The sequence below is a fragment of the Tubulanus polymorphus genome, chromosome 10 (genome assembly GCF_964204645.1).
Source record: "Tubulanus polymorphus chromosome 10, tnTubPoly1.2, whole genome shotgun sequence".
Lineage (NCBI taxonomy): Eukaryota > Metazoa > Nemertea > Palaeonemertea > Tubulaniformes > Tubulanidae > Tubulanus > Tubulanus polymorphus.
The window spans coordinates 12,689,631-12,709,191 of NC_134034.1; the positions used below are offsets into that span (position 1 = coordinate 12,689,631).

Below are 19,561 nucleotides of genomic sequence, written 5' to 3' on the forward strand. Positions count from 1 at the left end.
CTGTTTAACCCTTTCAGTGCTGACTAATTAATACCCTATAGTGCTGGATAATTTAAATTTTTTTAGAAATTCCACCCTAGTGTGTTGAATAACAGGAATACCACTATAGTGCGTCTACACAGCGGCGCGGTGTATCGTTAATTACTAGTATTTCACTATGTTTGACATGTGCTGCCATTTTTCAACAGAGATAATTACTAATTACATCAATACACCGCATTGCAGTGTACTAGCAAAATCCATCACTGATTCATACATCGCACTGCCGTGTAGATGCACTGAAAGGGTTAAATGTATAAAATTCAACGTTCAGATGTCTCAAATTCGTAAGAAGGATGAACACTTAATGAATGATTCTTTAGAAATTACTACTCAACATTTTTCTCACAACGACTTATAACGTTTCAATTTACCGGTATCCTAGCAACTAACGCAATCCCCACAGCAAGAAATACTGGATCCAAACGCGGAAATAGAATTCATATTTTAACAGTAGAATTAAAACAGTACGAGAGGAAACATGTTGTATCCTAGCAGCAGCAGTAGTAGAAGTCAGTGTCACCAGTATTCTAACTACTGCTATGTAACAGCTGGTTGTATTCGATATAAAAATCAATACACGAATATCACCGGTAAAGAGCCGTCTGCTCTTGAGGCAGTACAACAATGACGTCTGCTACACATCACACAGCAGCACCTGCTGCTCGTTAATCAATCCTAGTTACGTCACATAAACTCGTGACATCATCAATTATCGCGCCTAATAGTCTTCAATTCATTATAGCCACACGTAAACTAATGACATCATCATGTATCGTGTACCTAATAGCGCAAATCCCTTGTTGACATTTCTTTTTAATAAACTCACTGTTCGAGAAGTCCTAATTCTGAACGGGTTAAAATTTGCGATTTGCAATAAAATTCAAAGAGACTAGAACCTACTAGTCTACACGTACGACCCATGAGTTTACAATTTAACAACTTGAGGAATTATTTGTTCATAGTAAACACTGAACTACACGCGAAGTAAATAAACCTGTCATATTTGACGAGGTTACAACATGAACTCTTCTAAATACAGTTTGAATTACACTTGAAAAATACTTCAAACTCTGTATGAATATCAATATCCATACAATACCTACTTCTATCATATACCCTCCTCCCCTTCGCACCCCCCCCCCACGCCAGGTATTAGGTACTTCAAGGTGGAAACAAAACCTTTAATATATACGTCAGGGACAAGGTTTAGGAAGAACTGAACCAACGGATATTTCAGAATTATTTCTATTAATTCCAATGAAATTTTTGCGTCCATTGAGTGTATTTTGTGAGCGGACAGAAGATTGATTTCAATTATTCAATATCATAGTTTAAAAGCTGAATCTATTTCAGTTTTTTTTCGATGTCGGACCCTGGGAGCGGAAATATATAGCATCAATTCACGCGAATAATCAATATAAATTAAAGAATACAATGATTAAACAGATTCAGATCAAATATCGCCGTGGTTTTTACAGGTTTGGGGAAATATAGAGATTAATTCGTCTCAGGAATTAGGTGCATCGTGTCATTTCATCATTCTCCAGGAAAAATCGTAAAATCTCACCAAAAGTAGAATTGTCCAGTCTGAAGTCGGAAAAATATCAATACAATAATTTTTTAATATATATCTACTACTTATTGGTGAGATATTACTATAAACCGTTCTCATAAAAACTAAGTAAAATTATAATTTTTCTGAATCGTAAACTTACGACGTCGAGTTGTTTGAACGGAGTCTCCGCCGATTTATAAACTTCGAGTTCCGTTTTTAATTCGTCGAGACGATCGCGTAATTCTCGAACGATCCCGTCGTGTTCGTCTCGTATGAGTTTCACTTCCTGTTCGTTGTTGGTTTTCTCGGCGTCGACGTAGCGTCTCAACTCGTCGAGTTCGCTCGTCACGCGATCCACTTTACGCTGTTTGATTTCGAGGTCGTTTTGACCGGCGCGTAACTCGCGACGCAGTTCGTTGATCGTCTGTCGTTGTTCCTGAATTTCACGGAAATCGGAAACAACTTTCAGACCACATTTTTCAATTTCAGAATTTAATTTGACTTTTTTAATTTGCTTTTTTCTCCCAGACTATTTCCTGACATGTACATAATTGTACATTGTTTTTGCCGACTTGATTTGCAATCAATTTAATCAATTAACACAGTGAAATTAGTTAAACATAGACAGAAACTCTTTGATTTTATGCCTGATCTAGATACATTTCTCCACATATTTCCAAGACTTTTTCCTTGATTTTAGGTTTTTTTTACAAAATTCCCAGACTATTTTTTCACAAAGAAAATAATTCAATTTTCCCCGATTTCCACTGCCCAGTTGCACAGTCGTAGCTTAAGTCCAAAAGTAGTCTTAAATCTTAAGACTAGTCTAAAGCTGTTAGATTGGCTATAGAACTAAGTTGGTCTTACGCTTAGTCTTAAGTCAGAGCCATGACTCTGCAGCCAGCCCCCAGGTCAGTGGCGACTGTGAAATCAATCCTAGAACCCACGTACCTCAACTCGAGTCTTCCATTCCGTGATCCTCGTTTCCATCTCGTCGGTGGCGCCCTCTTCGTCCGACCCTCGCAGCAGACGACGTATTTCAATCTCTTTCGACGAAGCGTCTTCGGTTAAAATTTGAATTTCGGTTTCGCGATTTTTTAACAGATTTTTCTGTTCGTCGAATTCGTTTTTCAGCGTTTTCAACTGTGGAAATATTCAAATATTCGAAATTCAAAACGAGGGATCAGGGTTCAATTTAAACAAACAATAGGAGACGTCTCATTCGAACTAACGCGTAACTGTCTATCGAAATCTAGCAACAGTAGCAGACGTTAATTTCAAATAATCGTTATACGAATCTCACCTCTTTCTGGAGTTCGGTAATTTTCGCGTCCTTGTCGTCGACCGATTTCTGAAGGTCGCGTATTTGAGCAGACGACGTCGATTCGATCGAGTTGAATTTCTGTTTCAACTGTTTCAACTCGGCGAGTTTCTCGTCGAATTGTTCCGCCTGCTCTTTCAACTCATACAACTCTTCCTCTTTCTCGTCGATGATGTTCTGTTTACCTTTTAACATTTTCTGAAGAATCGCGGTTTCTTCGTCGTATTTTACCTGGAATCGACGAACGAATCGGTTTCAACTTAAAGCGAGCGTAAAATTATTAAATATTTCTCTAATAACGCCATCAGTCCGCGTATTTACAATTAACCCTTGGTTACAGAAACTATTAACTCCAAAATCGACAGTGTGGTCATTTTTTTACTTTCTTTTCCCCTGACTTTTCCCCGACACGCTCGTTGTTTTCTCTGACTTGATCTACTAAGAATTCAATCTTTGAACGCTGTCAAATATGTAACACATAGACGGAAACTGTTTAAATTTTTTCATGCAATCCCGACATATTTCCCTGATTATCGGCATTTTCTACAAAATTCCCCGATTCCCAGACTTTTCTATGCCTTTCGTTGATTTCCACGTAAGTGGCGCCACCCCGATCGATTTTAGGTTCAACTAAATTATCGAAGAAACTGATATAGAAGAGCTTCTGAACCTGATTATGAATAAACTAACCAATATTTCGGGGGTAGGGGGAAGTAGTTTGAGATGGGGGAGGTAGGGGTGTTAAAAATAAATACCTGCGCTTCATCTTTTAAATCGATCAGATCTTTAGACAGACTTTCAACTTCGTGTTGTTTTTCTTCTAACATAACTTGAACGGTGTCGTAATCTTCTTGTAACGACGTCTGCAATTAATAAATTACCCCTCGCATCAAAATAGTGCTCTCCTTACAATTCCACGACGTGGAAATTCTGAACAAACTTACCTGGAATTTAGTGAGGTTTTCCACCTCGATCGCGAGACTCTCGTTCTGCAATAAAACCTGATCTAATTCTTTCTCCAGCGACGAAATCTGAACCTGACAATCATCGATGTGTTTCTCCGACGATTCCGTCTGCTTCTAAAAATCACGACACAAATTTCATCAAAAACAAAGATCGAAAATGTCTAAGAGAATTAGCGAGCAACACTGAATTAACTGTTGATCATTCCCGACATCTGCAGGTCTGACAGATCAGGTTATCATAAATACTGTGATATTTTCAGAAACTTGACCAAAAATCGTTCGCTGATTAAATGAAAGATTATTATTTAACATAAAGGTATCCTTAGCAAGGGGGGAGCTGTTTCTTGTAGTCAGAATTCCCTGATTTTCCCTGCAATGATGTTCCCTGATCTGTAAGAACTCAGCTGAATCAATTTGAAATGACCTACTTTCAGTGCTTTCTCCAACTGTTCCACATTCGAGCCGAGATCGAGCAGACGCTGTTCTTTATGATCGACCAACGCTTGTAGATGTTTCACTAAATCTTCCTGGTCTAATTTACCGCCGACAAACTCTTGCAGTTTCTCCAACTCAGATTTCTTTTCGTCCAATTCAATTTGCTGAAATTGAATTCCAATCAAAATATAGATGATTTCAAGGTCATAGTGTCAACCGGCGAACAGTTGTAGCGGTTAGGTTCGAATTTTAAAAACCTACCAGTTTTCTCGCCTTCGATTCGCTCTGAGCCTCTTTGACGTCGTCTTCGAGAAGTTTAACTTGTTTATTCAGGAATTCGATCTCTTCGTTTTTACTCTGTAAAAGCGTCTGGGCTATCGGGGGTAAGGGCGCGGTTTCGTACTCCTCTAGTTTAACCTTCAATTCATCGACCTTCGCCTACATGAGACAAACGTTCATTAAACATTCAATTTGACGTTTGATTCCAAAACTTCGATATACAGCTCCCTGATAAACCACCCCTAGGGTTGATCGCTAAATTCCAGGTTTTTTATATCAGTATTTTGTCTTGGAACTAAACAAAATTAACCCCCGATATACCACTTTACTCCAAGTGAGAGAACTGATTGTATGCCGACTAATTTTATCTTGTTTGAGCTTTGAGATTGTCTTAATGTTAAGTGCTTTAAATGATAAATCATAGTTATTATCAAGTTTTTTTTTTTGTGAACTGGGTCCTGCTGCCACATGTGGCTGCTGCTGTTGCTACTGAAGTTATCATCAGATCTCTACCTGTAACTGTTTATCACTCGAGTCTGTTTGATCTTCCTGTTTCCCGGCAGCCCGCGTCTGCTCCGCCGTCTGCTGCTGTTTACGTTCGACTTCTAACTGAGCGTTCAGATGATCACATTCTTCCGTTCTTGCGATCAGCTGAGTTCGAAATTCTTCCAATTGACTTTCCAAATCTTGAATCTATGAAATTATCAAAAATACTTAAAAGATGATTCTGCTGGTTTTATTCTGGACCGTAAAATGTAATGGGATACCGGCAACGCTTCTGTGGCAAGCGAGGATTCTGCCAGGTGTCGCTAGTGTCTCTGGGTTACCACCCTGCACATTTCATTCAATGAAGTTCTCGAGTCAACTGTTCTGATTAGTAAATCATTTTTCTATACCTTACACCGAGCGAGTAAGGGAATTCTATATCTATCCGATGACTCGATTGATAATTTTCGAAATAAATAAATCGAGTTCAAATTTCATCGAAAAATGAATAGACTATACCTCTTTATCTTTGAGTTCTATAGACTGTAAATGTTGATCGCATTGTTCTTTGATGTCGCTGAGACTCGTCTCGCCCGGTGCTGCCCCCGACGCCGGTTTATAGAAACTACCACCCGTTCTTTGTTCGTCGATCGAACTGCGTAATTCCGATATCTGCTGTAATTGTTGCGATACTTGTTGCTGTAGCAACCCCCGCTGACGAGACTGCTCCTGAAAAACATCGACATTGCAATGAATTAAAACCCTTTCAGTGCGTCTACACGGCAGTGCCGTGTATAAATCAGTAATCAGCTAGTACACAGCATCGCGGTGTATAGACATTATTAGTTTTTATCTCTATTGAAAGATGGCAGCACCTGTCAAACAAAGTGAAACATAAGTAACTAACGATACACTGCACCAAGGTGAAGACAAAATAGTGATGTGCCAGTTACACAATGCACTGGGGTGCAATTTTCAAAGAACTGCAAATTATCTCCGGGGCTCAGTTTCATGAAAAAGTTTAAGCCTAAAATGGTAAAGTTTGAAATGTTGTCCTCATTGGAAACATGAAGTAAACCAATACCAATAAAACCAAAAATTTGAGTTGAACTTTTTTGTGAAACCAAGCCCAGCACTTTCAGGTATTCATCAGTCATCACTGAAAGGGTCGATTATAATATTCCTCGCGTCACGTACCTCGTCGAGTCGTCTCAGTTTCTCTAGTTCTCGTTCTAATTCGTGTTTCTGTTGATTCGCTAGACTTTCCGCTCTGATTTTAGCGTCCAGTTCGCTGCGTAACTCGGCGACAAGTTTATCCGTCTGTTGTTTACCGGTCGTCGAAGTCTGTCCGTCTGCTTCGCGTAGTTCATCGTTGATCTCTTGTTGTTTCGACAACTCGTATTCTAGATCTTTGATTTTCTACAAGAATAACGAACGGTAGACAATAATCCACGTTTTAACTTTTCAGTTCGGATTTCAAATCAAATCAACAATGCAAACCGGTAATCAGTTTATTTTACCTTTTTTAACTCTTGTTCCAACTGTATTTTTCGACTGAGCTCTTGTTCCAAATTGTTGATGGTTTTTTCGAGTTGTTTTTCGGTTTTCTGTTTTTTCGTCAGCTCCAGTTCGAGCTGCTCTTTCCTCAGCAGTAATTCGCTCTGAGCGTCCGTTCGGTCGCTCAGTTGACCTTGAAGATTATCGACCTCTTGTTGCAGACGTTCGTCCGATTTACGGTGTTTTTCGTGGTCGCGTAGTTTCGATTTTAACTGATTTAATTCTTGATTGAATTCGTCTCGTTCCTGTTCCCGATCGTGAGTTTGCTCCTACGAAAATAAGCCAAATATGTTTTCCAGATTTCACGGATTAGGACTGAAGTTTGGATGCCAAGGGTCAGTTTTAATTTCACGGTTTTGGACTGAAGGTAGGATGCAAGGAGTCAGTTCCAATTTCACAGTTTTGGACTGAAGGTCGGATGCAAGGGGTCAGTTCTAATTTCACGGCTTTGGACTGAAGTTTGGATTCCAGGGGTCAGTTCTAATTTCACTTTGGACCCTAGATATTCGTAATTTAAATACATATTTTTTTGTCTTTAAAACTTTGTATGCTTTCATACATAACGCCACATTTTCCAACGAAACCATAGTTCGCGTTACTGGGTATAGATGGCGTAGTTACCTCGATGAACAGTCGATCGGCGCGTAGTTGTTTCTCTAACGCGTCGATCTGACAGCGAAGGTCGTTCGTCTCCGAGCGTTTCTCGTCGCCGAGCTGATCGTTCTGATATTGTAGATCCTCGATCGTCATCTGCAGTTCGTCGATTCGTTTTTCCAACTCTTCGCGATCTTTATTGAATTGACGTTCGATTTCTCTTTTTTCTTCGTTTAAACGTTGATTCTCTTGTAAAAGACCTAAAACAAAACACAGCGAAAAACTTCTGATGAATTGTTTCAGGGAATATACAAATTATGGGCAGGTTCTATTCTGGGATGGGCTGTGTTTTTTTCAATGGGGCAGGTTTTATTCTGGGATGGGGCAGGTTCTATTCAATGGGGCAGGTTTTATTCTAGGATTGGGCAGGCTCTATTCAATGGGGCAGGTTTTATTCTGGGATGGGACATGTTTATTCTGGGATGGAGTAGGTTTTTTTCAATGGGGCAGGTTTTATTCTGGGATGGGCAGGTTTTATTCTGGGATGGGGCAGGTTCTATTCAATGGGACATGTTTATTCTGGTATGGGGTAGTTTTTTTTCAATGGGGCAGGTTTGATTCTGGGATGGGGCAGGTTTTATTCTAGGATGGATCAAATAATGAATTTTGTATAGATGAACATTTGAATTACTTTCATGGATGTATTTAGCAGTGTTTATCACCAGTGAAGTAGTGAGATCATCCTTGTTTTACTGGGTTTAAACTGTTTTCTTATGCTTTACAATTTATCAAACTCTAATAAAGAGTCTCTACATTGTGAATATAGTTCACTGAACACATTGATTAGAACAGTCTGCTAATAGTGGTCACCTGACCTGTCAGTCTGCTAGAGAAGTCACCTGACCTGTCAGTCTGCTAGAGAAGTCACCTGACCTGTTAGTCTGCTATAGTTGTCCCACAGGTACATGTCACAGCTGGTCAGGTGAGCTAGGCATAGGGTTTTTGATTGGCTAGCTAGGGTTATGATGTCAAAGTTGGTCAGGTGACCTAGGCATTGGGTTTTCCATTGGCTAGCTAGGGTTATGATGTCACAGCTGGTCAGATGACCTAGGCATAGGGTTTTTGATTGGCTAGCTAGGGTTATGATGTCACAGCTGGTCAGGTGACCTAGGCATAGGGTTTTTGATTGGCTAGCTAGGGTTATGATGTCACAGCTGGTCAGATGACCTAGGCATAGGGTTTTTGATTGGCTAGCTAGGGTTATGATGTCACAGCTGGTCAGGTGACCTAGGCATAGGGTTTTTGATTGGCTAGCTAGGGTTCATGATGTCACAGCTGGTCAGATGACACAGGAAGTAAAGTCAGTCTGGTGCTTTTTTTCAGCTGTTTATATTCACAGATTTTGACTCAGTCTAAAAGGATTATTGTTTGTATTTGGATTTAAAAAAAAATAGGAAATGAACTTCATTTGACAATAAATTGATATCTATTGGTGTTTATGGGGTTTGTAGCTACTAGTTCTAGTGTCTAGTGTCCAGTCTAAAGTTGGCATGAGATGATGTTTGAGGAACTGATATACCAGGACTTGTGTAGTAACTGATAGCTACAATCTAAAAGCTACTGTAGCTACAATTTCTCACTCACTCTTAAATCAACTTTTGTAATGAATAATAAATATAAATCATTGATTAAACCATGAGTCTAGTGGGAGTTGTATAGTAAGTTTGTTTAATCACGGGTGTGATGTTTAATTACTCCCTCCCGGTAGTAGTCGATAGTCGGTAGTGTTTTTTATCCCGTTCCGAGAATTGATTTCAATCAATTGTCAACTCAGGTGGGATACCGGCATCATCAGCAGCAGTTACCATAGTTACATCCCCTCTATCTCTCTCTCTCTCTTTGTCTATCAGGATTGTGAAGGGCAGGTATAAAGTAGAATTGTATTATAGTATTCAACACCAGCACAATAGATTTCATAAAACTAAAAAAACTGAAATTTCCGAATCACCTCAAAGCTTATATAAACGCTATTCATCGATTATAAACCCTTCAAACAAACAGCTACATATAAAACATGCAGTGAATTTATAAAGCCATAGAATTCGAGTTCCGTGGCGCGAAGCTAAACTTTTTTGAATTTTTGAATTTGCAAATAAAAAACTGAAAAGTGAAAAACATGAAACGATAGAACAACAGACCCTGGCAGGTTAGGAATATAGGTGGCGTGCGTGTACCTGGTTCACTATTTTTAACCGTCGTTGAAGAATTGACTGCATTAAAAAAAAACAAAAAAAACAATAACAATGTGCAATAAAAATTTTGTAAAACCCGAAAAAAACACTAAAAAAATATTAGGAATTCTTAATGAATCAATTACAAATTTATTGAATTCAGACGGATAGAGTCTTTTCATCGGAATGGAGGGATGAAGAAATAGGAGGGGAAAAGGGATTGGGGGATAAGGGGAGCAGATGGGGAAGGGTGAGGGGAACAGAGATGGGATGAGAGGATCAGGGATGGGCAAGCAGAGATGGGATGAAGGAATTGGATGGGATGAAAGGAACATGGATCGGGATTTAAGGGAAGCAGGGATGGGATGAGAGGAACAGAGATGGGGATGAGTAAGGTATGAGGGGGATGAGGGATGGGGATGAGTAAGGTATGAGGGGGGATGAGGGATGGGGATGAGTAAGGTATGAGGGGGGATGAGGGATGGGGATGAGTAAGGTATGAGGGGGGATGAGGGATGGGGATGAGTAAGGTATGAGGGGGGATGAGGGATGGGGATGAGTAAGGTATGAGGGGGGATGAGGGATGGGGATGAGTAAGGTATGAGGGGGGATGAGGGATGGGGATGAGAGGAACAGAGATGGGGATGAGGGATGGCGACTGGTATCACTAGATACACGATATTGTATTAATGTAAACCTCTCACAGTGAAAGAGAATGAACAAAAATCAGTGATAAACACACATCAAACTGATCAATAATCAATACACACAAATCAATCAATAGATCAATCAATAAATCAACCAATGGGATACATTGGTTATTGGCAATGATACATTTACTGATAGTATAGAAATCACACAGACTCATAGTCTGCACCGGGAAAACCAGAAACTGGTACACAGTGAAGATTTAGAACCCAGAGAACCAGAAACTGGTATACAGTGAAGGTTTAGAACTCAGAGAACCAGTACACAGTGAACCAGAAACTGGTACGCAGTGAAAGTTTAGAACCCAGAGAACCAGAAACTGGTACATAGTGAAGGTTTTATACTTTTCTAAACTGATGAAGACAATCTAGAAAACTGAGCAAGAATTTTCCTCATTTCCTGCAAACCCCTGAAGAGTGGGTTCCCTAATCAGCAGGTTTTCCAGGGACCCCTATGACCTGTAGGTCAACACCTGATAGGGATGAAAGATAATCTTACCTTCCTCGCCCGTTCCTGAGACGCTATCATTCAGAGCCGACCGTTGACGTTCTACTTCCTGTTTCATGGCATTCACTTCCTGTTGCGTTTCGTGTAGATCGTGAAGACGTTCGGTCGTCTGCTGTAACTCGTGAACGAGAGCTTCGCGTTTCTCTTCAAGGTCGTTCACTTTCTCTTCAAGGACGTCCTTCTCAGCGGCGTATCCCTCCGCCAAACCTAACAACAACAACACATCGATTTAAACTTTATGTATCCCTCCGCCAAAACACAGTCACAACTTTAAAATCAACGTATCCCTCCGCCAAACTTAACAACAGTCGCAACAATTCAAATCGACGTATCCCTGCCCCAAAACTTAACAATTCAAATCAACCCCAATTCCAACGTGGTTGCGTGATCATAGCTTCAATCTCGGACCAGAGTCTAAGACCAGTTTAGTTTCTAAACAGCTTAAGACCAATCTTAAGGTTTAAGACCACATTTGAACTTAGCAGGTCACAACAGTGCGACCCTAAAATCATGAACTTTATATCATGTTTAGTTGAGATCTATTCCATTATATTAGAAATCAATATTTGCCCGAAGAAAGCACAGCCACGAAAGTAGCGGATTTAAATGATATCTCAAATATAAGGAAACCAACCTGAATCCATCGTAACATAGTGATATACACTGTGTGTATATACTAATTAATCCTAGTATAGCGCGTTCTGAGAGAACGCGAGACAGAGATCGAGATAGATCACCTAGTTCCATATAACCCACTCATATCATAAACACTTACAGTCAGTCAGGTAGGTAGTGTACCTCTACATACCTATCTATGGATCAATATTCAGTCGCTATCTTACTAGAACAATGTCTGTGTGTCATACGTATAAAAATACTCAATAACAACACACAATTAATTTCATACCAACAACAAAACTACATAACATCCCCCTATGACATCACTAGTTACCTACCGGTACTGGTAATCAAATCACCAGACATGATATCTGTATCTCAATAAGGGCCTCATCGGAAAGATAAACTGGTTATTGAATTGATGACGTCATAGGGGGATATGATGGAGGCAGACATTTATTCTGGAAGCATCTACTGATCAATTTGATGATGTCATAGGGTGATCAATGGCGGAAGAAATCGATCTGTTAGGGTCTCCAGGGGCACAGTTATGACTCAAGTCCAAAATCGATCTCAAATCTTAAGATTGATCTTAAGTTGTTAGATTTTTGCTACAGAACTAAGTTGGTCTTAGTCTATGCAGCGACTATGCAACTGCCCCCGGTGAGGTCTACAGGTAATGGAATTCTATGATGTCATAGGGGGGATACACGAAGGCAGTCTTCTGTTCTAGAAGCATGTATAGGTACAATTCTCGATGATGTCATAGGGTGAATAATGGAGGCAGCCATATTTTTGGTATTTACCCTCGGCTTTGTGAAGTTCTACGGCCAGGTAACTGTTTCCATCGCGTTCAGATTTTAAATTCTGCTCCAGATCTTCGATGCGATCTTGGAGCGTTCGTACCGATTCGTTCTTCTGCTCCAACTCGGCGAGTAAATCTTTATTCGTCGACTGCGTCTGCTCCAGCTGATCGGTCGTGGTCGCTAACATTTCTAGTAGTTTCTCTACCGCCATCTGGAGGCGAGAACTCGAATCTATAAATAAATCAATCATTCACATCATTACATACGACTAACTATACAAACACTTCAATATTGGCCATCCTGGGGCCGGTTCCATAGTCAAGACTTAAGACCAAAAGTGGTCTTAAATCTTAAGACTGGTCTTAAGTTGTTAGATTGGCTATAGAACCAAGTTGGTCTTAGACCGGTCTTAAGTCTAGGCCATGACTACGCAACTGGCCCCAGATGACTGTCCCGAATATCTGGGACTCCTCTGTTTGTTCTCAAAGAAATTTACAATTCATAACCAACCCCCCTGATCCAAGAGAAAGGGAGCTGTCTCCTTACACACTACATGTATTGAAGTCCCTTTGGTTCTGTGGGGCCTTCAAACACCTATAAGCTTCCTAGGTCCTGACATTAAAAGGGTATCAGAAGTCCCCCCTTTAAACCCCTGTAGTCATGAGGGGTGTTCTGCTGTCTATGAGCTTCTCTGATCCCCAGAATAAAGGCTTCATTAAAAGACCCCCCTACTGGTCCTGAGGGGTGAAAGGCTTCATCAGAATTAACCCTCTCACGGTCCTGAGAGCGGTGATACGTACCTGCTAATAGTTGTTGTTCAGCCTCCTCTAACCCCGGTCCCATAAATAAACTTTCACACAGATGTTGAGACAACGATAAACCTTCATCGGACATGATAGATAAATCCTGTACGGCGTCATCACTGGTTAAACTGTTACCATCAGAACCAACGTCGTTACATTTACCTGCATCTATACCTGCAGAAAATAGAAAATATAACCAGTTACTGATAGTGATAACATTCAAAGGCGTGCACAGGAAAACCCTGTTAGGGTTAACTGTGGTTAGTACACTGTGGTTAGGCATAAATGGGTGCAGGAAAACCCTGTTAGGGCTAACTGTGGTTAGTACACTATGGTTAGGCATAAATGGGTGCAGGAAAATGCTGTTCGCTAACAATTGTCTTCGTGTGGCCTCTTATTTCAATCTGGTTATCCACGGATAAGCCACTAACCACGGTTAGGCTAACAGGGGTATTCCTGCGCCCCCCAAAGGGCTGCAGGGGTCAGAGGGAGGGTTGGGGAGTGAAGGTCAGAGGGAGGGTTGGGGAGTGAAGGTCAGAGGGAGGGTTGGAGGAGTGAGAGTCAGAGGGAGGGTTGGGGGAGTGAAGGACAGAGGGAGAGGATTTGGGGAGTGAGGGTCAGCGGGGGGATGGAGGGGAGCGAGGGTCAGCGGGGGGATGGAGGGGAGCGAGGGTCAGCGGGGAAAGGGTCTGAGGGGCAAGGGTCCTGTTCATCATAACCCGTACAATGGAACCTTGTTCCAATGTTACCATATATACCTTTAACTGTAGTAAGTGTATTGTTAATTGTAGTAGCGCCACCTATGGGATAGAACGATGAAATAGAACCGCGCGAACTCGGCGTGGTCGCCGCGGTAACGGTATGATTGTTGTATTGTTGTAGCACGAGCGACGATCTGCGGAGAAGTTTAAATATCTGATCGCTTTGAGATTGTAATTCCGGCCGCGAACTGAGAACGGACTCCTCCGACGAGCAGACGGACGATGAACCGCAGCAGACGGACGCTGAATTGCAGCAGACGGAGGGAGAACCGCAACTGACGGATGATGAACCGCCGTCGAGCGAATGACGTTTAATACGATTCCCGTCAGCAGACGACAATGAACCGGTCGCTATCGGCGACGACAACCTTCTGGCATCGTTATTCGCAGGATTTTCAGAATTCGTCAAACTCACAGGTGACTTAATTAGATCGGAATCAAGTTTAAAACTGCGACGATTTTTATCCGAATAATTACGAGGATGTTTTAGATTTGACGGTAGACTCAATCTCGGTGACATCATTCGATCGCTACCCTGCCTCCCGCTGCCGGATACCCTTCTATCTCTCTCCTGTCTCCGGCTGACCTCATCTCTCTCCTGCCTCCCGCCGCTGGATACCCTGCTATCTCTCTCCTGACTCCGGCTGACTCCATCTCTCTCCTGTGATGCTACCGCGTATTCCTTGTTTTTACTAAATCTAGACGACGCCGAGCGCGTAGGAATCTTCGACGTTTTATACCGGTTCCTGTCACTAGACGGCGCTCCCGCGATAATCGGCGCGGTACTAATTGAATTACGTAACGTGTAATCCATAACTATAGCTGTAATCCCCTCTCCTATATATATATATATATATATAGTCACACCTACACCTCACATAATAAACACCAATATGAAAAACTTTCTAAACTGAAATCGCTCACTATGAATAATCAAACATTCGATAACAGTTTTATCAGTTTTAAAAGTTTCTTATCAGTTTTAAAAGTTTCTTATCAGTTGAAATTATTGTCTACAGTGTCTACAGTGTGTGTGTACAGTGTGTGTCATACATTGTAGTAGAATTTCATTCAAACTTTTTTTTAACGTCGTGCAATAAATTACATCCACATCATTGTATCCGCACACATCAGTTCAACATTGTATCCACATATATGCACATTACGCCAGTCACAGTGTTTACACAGTGTACCCACGCACATATCCATATAAGCCCGCATATCCACATCGGGCGGAATATCTACACTATGTTTGTGTTGAATGTCCACTACTATAATTGACTTCGAAGTTAGCTACAACTTTCGATCAACATTTGAATCCCGAACTACAAACATGTTTTTCATACATAAACATTGTCGAACGAGCGCCGGAGTGTACGTGCACGCGCGAGTTCATATCAGTATTCTATTGTTTATAACGGAGTAAGAGGAGGTGAGAGAGGAGAGAGAGGAGGTGAGAGGAGAGAGAGGAGGTGAGAGGAGGTACCGCGCTGAGGTATTGATTTCGAACAGGTCGACAATATATACACCTGACTCACGCACATTCACTACCAGACGGATGAGAGGTACTTCAACTGTCAAATATATTCCCTGCTCTCTGGATCGACTCCGGCTCCAGCTAACGCGCGCTCCCCACTCCGGATACCACCCGCACACACGCGCGAAAGACAAAAGCGCATTTAATTTCCAATTTATTGAAAAACCACTCACAATAAAACAGTCATCAATATTTAGTTAGCACCAGCAATGAGGGGGGGAAAGTTAGCGATAGCGTCACCTCGCAGCTCTGTTCAGGGATAGCGTCACCTCGCAGCCTGTTCAGGGATAGCGTCACCTCGCAGCTCTGTTCAGGGATAGCGTCACCTCGCAGCTCTGTTCAGGGATAGAGTCACCTCGCAGCCTGTTCAGGGATAGCGTCACCTCGCAGCTCTGTTCAGGGATAGCGTCACCTCGCAGCTCTGTTCAGGGATAGAGTCACCTCGCAGCCTGTTCAGGGATAGCGTCACCTCGCAGCTCTGTTCAGGGATAGCGTCACCTCGCAGCCTGTTCAGGGATAGCGTCACCTCGCAGCCTGTTCAGGGATAGCGTCACCTCGCAGCCTGTTCAGGGATAGCGTCACCTGGCAGCTCTATTCAGGGATAGCGTCACCTCGCAGCTCTGTTCAGGGATAGCGTCACCTCGCAGCCTGTTCAGGGATAGCGTCACCTCGCAGCCTGTTCAGGGCTCATCAATTGATGTCAGTGATGTAATTATCAAATGAGATTAATTAGTTCCCTTTCAATACTTCAAACTAGAACACATCAGCACCATTTATACATTAACTCTATACATGTATAGAGCAGTGTTATAGAGAAACTGTGATCCGCGAGTTATAGCTCATTCAACAGCTCATTCACGTAGCTCATTAAACGTGTCCAGAATCTGATTTTTATCAGCAGTAAATAAATGCACCTTTGTTTGTCCTGATATCCAATTAAACCGACACTACTATATCGCTGTATCAAGCATCGTATCGATATAGCGATATGTATCAGGGAACTGATACCGCTGTATCAGGGAAGCCTCCAGCTTGAAGACAATAATCCCAAATCGAACCCCATCTCTGCTGCTGCACTGAGAATGCGACATCAGAGATTTTTAAATCCTAATTCAGAATAGACTGCAAAGCCATGTTATCTCACAACAGTATCATCCCTGCCATAATAGTACATACATTACTGAACCTGTAAACAGGCCTGTGTCAATGAATACCAGCGTCAATGAATACCAGCGTCAATGAATACCAGCATTCTAAACACACAATGACTGGACCAGCATTCCAACTAACATCCTTCAACTTCCTCAATGACAAATGATTTTTAACCGCATAACATAATTAGAAGGGTCTCCCTCACCACAGTCCACACTGAGAGGAGATTGAGAACATTATCAGGAGGGAGGAGATTGAGACCGAAACACAATCAATATAAACATATTTACATTGTTACTCATGAAACTTTAATGGCTTTTAAAATCTCAAATACACACAGCAGCACATCTATCGTAGTAGCACGAGTAACTGATAGTTAAATATTGATTGAAGCTGACAGGTACAGTGTTTACAGGGAGCTGACAGGCTGACAGGTACAGTGTTTACAGGGAGAAGCTGAAAGGCTGACAGGTACAGTGAACCAGGAATCAATGACTATCACATGAACCAACCTGACCGAACACCTGACTGACCGGACACGTGACTGACTGGACACGTGACTGACCGAACACCTGACTGACTGGACACCTATGTAGATACCCGGCCGGACCCGTGAGAGTGGAACTGGGTCGACGAGAGTAATACTTACAGTATCTGATGAGCTGATGATGGTTCATGTAGGTGATGAGACTGAGAGAGCAGTAAACGATACTGTTCACTTCCTGCTAGCTGTAACTCTCTATACTGTGTGTGTGTAGTACTGAGTCAATCGGTGCAGTACTAGAGATATCACACTGACTCTCCACATATCATCACTAACTCTCCAGATGTCTCTAATCTTACTGACTCCCAGATATTAAAATCTCATTGACTCTGAGATATCAATAATCTTATTAATCACACGTTCGAGTTGATGTGATCAGGTCACAGTAAATCCACAGACAGTTCTCAAACACGTAATATCAGTTATCTCTAGTTTCTAGTAATAAAACAGCTGCTAGTGAGTAACCACTCACTCCACCCCCGACACACCTCCGACCTGATACACGCTGTCATTACTGTGGTATTTACCAACAACACAACAATACAACTGATTCATAGAAACACAGTAGAAATCATTGAGGTCAACAGAGACTATAGGACTACCTCCGTTAGAGGGGAGACTATAGGACTACCTCCCTCAGAGGGAGACCATAGGTATACCTCTGTTAGAGGGGAGACTATAGGACTACCTCCCTCAGAGGGAGACCATAGGACTACCTCCGTTAGAGGGAGACCATAGGACTACCTCCGTTAGAGGGAGACTATAGGACTACCTCCGTTAGAGGGGAGACCAGGACTACCTCCGTTAGAGGGGAGACTATAGGACTACCTCTATTAGAGGGAGACTATAGGACTACCTCCGTTAGAGGGAGACCATAGGACTACCTCCGTTAGAGGGGAGACTATAGGACTACCTCCCTTAAGAGGGAGACCATAGGACTACCTCCGTTAGAGGGAGACCATAGGACTACCTCCGTTAGAGGGAGACTATAGGACTACCTCCGTTAGAGGGGAGACCAGGACTACCTCCGTTAGAGGGGAGACTATAGGACTACCTCTATTAGAGGGAGACTATAGGACTACCTCCGTTAGAGGGAGACCATAGGACTACCTCCGTTAGAGGGGAGACTATAGGACTACCTCCCTTAAGAGGGAGACCATAGGTATACCTCCATTAGAGGGAGACCATAGGTATACCTCCGTTAGAGGGAGACCATAGGACTACCTCCGTTAGAGGGAGACCACAGGAATACCTCCGTTAGAGGGGAGACCATAGGACTACCTCCGTTAGAGGGAGACCATGGGACTACCTCAGGAGGTGACAGACAGCCAATAGACCTCTCTAGATAAACGAGATGAGGGGTAGAACCAACCTATAGGTGGCGTGTTAGTATCAGTCACTCACCGTAGTAATCAGTAATTGTGAGACCGATCTCTAAACTCGAGCAGACGACATCGTTCATTCTACAACTATCCGGTATCGAGAGAGAGACTGTATTCCCGACCCGCGGCGGCCGGATGGAAAGCCGGATGGATGGCCCCCGGGGAGGAGTCAGTGTTTTAATTATTAACGGTGTGAATGTATGTGTGATTGTGAAGTTGATTAATTATTTACAGTATCAGTACTGTGTGCTGTGTGCTGTGTACTGTGTACTGTGTACCTACAGTGCTGTGTGCTGTGTGCTGTGTACTGTGTACTGGCCCTACATGTACTGTTATCACTATCAGTACCTACAGTACACCTACAGTACTGTGTACCGTGTACCGTGTACCGTGTACCGTGTACCGTGTACCGTGTACCGTGTACTGTGTACTGGCCCTACATGTACTGTTATCACTATCAGTATAATCCCAGTACGTTCAGCATTTATACTATTTAAACTGAAGCCCGTCAAAATCTAGACTTAACCCCTAAACCGAAACCGTACAATCAACTGAAGCCTCGACAGTATCAGATTCATTATTGGAGTTTTTGTCAAACTAATTCATCTAAAAGCAGAAATATTGCATCAGTTTGATTCCTAACCGGACTGTGTGTAGAGCGACACCTGGTGGATCTTACAGTTACAACATAGAAACAGTCTAATAAAGATTTACTGAATATAAACAACATTTTAAATATTCTTACCTGATTCTCTTCGTGATGGTGTTTTACTGCGAGAGTCTCTGCTGCTCCGTGAGGGGGTATCCTTGCTGCCCCGTGAGGGGGTATCCTTGCTACCTCGCGAGGGGGTATCCTTGCTGCCCCGCGAGGGTGTTTTAGGTTCACAATTCTGGCGTAATTTCGTTAATCCTCTATTAATTAAATTATCCACGTGGAAAGTCGTTTCGATCAACTCTTTAAACGAGTTTATATTACGATTGTAACGATCGTGATACAAATCCAACTCGCATTTCACTGAGTTTAATTCCGTAGAAACTTCCGTTAAAATCTTCTGTCGTAGTTTACTGATTTCATCATCCTGAGCGTCTTTCATCTGACGCATCTCCTCCTGCAGCAGATATATCATAAACAATTTTAACGATTGGGGCTCATTGAGAGTTATTATCAATTTGCTAGCTGGAACCACCCCTTTGAGACTTTCTACAGCCTGGAACCACCCCTCCAGATATTCTACAGCTTGGAACCACCCCCCAGACATATTCTACAGCTTGGAACAA

General features: G+C 42.2%; 1 protein-coding gene across 5 annotated transcripts in view; it reads right to left on the reverse strand.

The window, feature by feature from the left end:
- LOC141912080 (uncharacterized) overlaps window positions 1-19,561 on the reverse strand; it is a 33,451-nt gene that overhangs the window by 13,541 nt on the left and 349 nt on the right. For 3 of the 5 annotated variants that reach the window (XM_074803273.1, XM_074803270.1, XM_074803271.1), the window contains exons 2-17: window positions 19,029-19,392; window positions 12,905-13,081; window positions 12,105-12,335; window positions 10,672-10,887; window positions 7,262-7,494; window positions 6,604-6,909; window positions 6,281-6,502; window positions 5,603-5,812; window positions 5,111-5,290; window positions 4,580-4,756; window positions 4,312-4,482; window positions 3,863-3,997; window positions 3,674-3,781; window positions 2,901-3,149; window positions 2,549-2,740; window positions 1,758-2,033 (exon numbers count right to left, since the gene is read on the reverse strand). In XM_074803273.1, coding sequence (XP_074659374.1) covers window positions 1,758-2,033; window positions 2,549-2,740; window positions 2,901-3,149; window positions 3,674-3,781; window positions 3,863-3,997; window positions 4,312-4,482; window positions 4,580-4,756; window positions 5,111-5,290; window positions 5,603-5,812; window positions 6,281-6,502; window positions 6,604-6,909; window positions 7,262-7,494; window positions 10,672-10,887; window positions 12,105-12,335; window positions 12,905-13,081; window positions 19,029-19,392 — 3,447 coding nt within the window. Of the gene's footprint in view, window positions 1-1,757; window positions 2,034-2,548; window positions 2,741-2,900; window positions 3,150-3,673; window positions 3,782-3,862; window positions 3,998-4,311; window positions 4,483-4,579; window positions 4,757-5,110; window positions 5,291-5,602; window positions 5,813-6,280; window positions 6,503-6,603; window positions 6,910-7,261; window positions 7,495-10,671; window positions 10,888-12,104; window positions 12,336-12,904; window positions 13,082-13,665; window positions 13,889-17,006; window positions 17,036-19,028; window positions 19,393-19,561 lie in introns of those variants that run through there. The other 2 variants (XM_074803274.1, XM_074803275.1) reach the window with 2 other exon arrangements.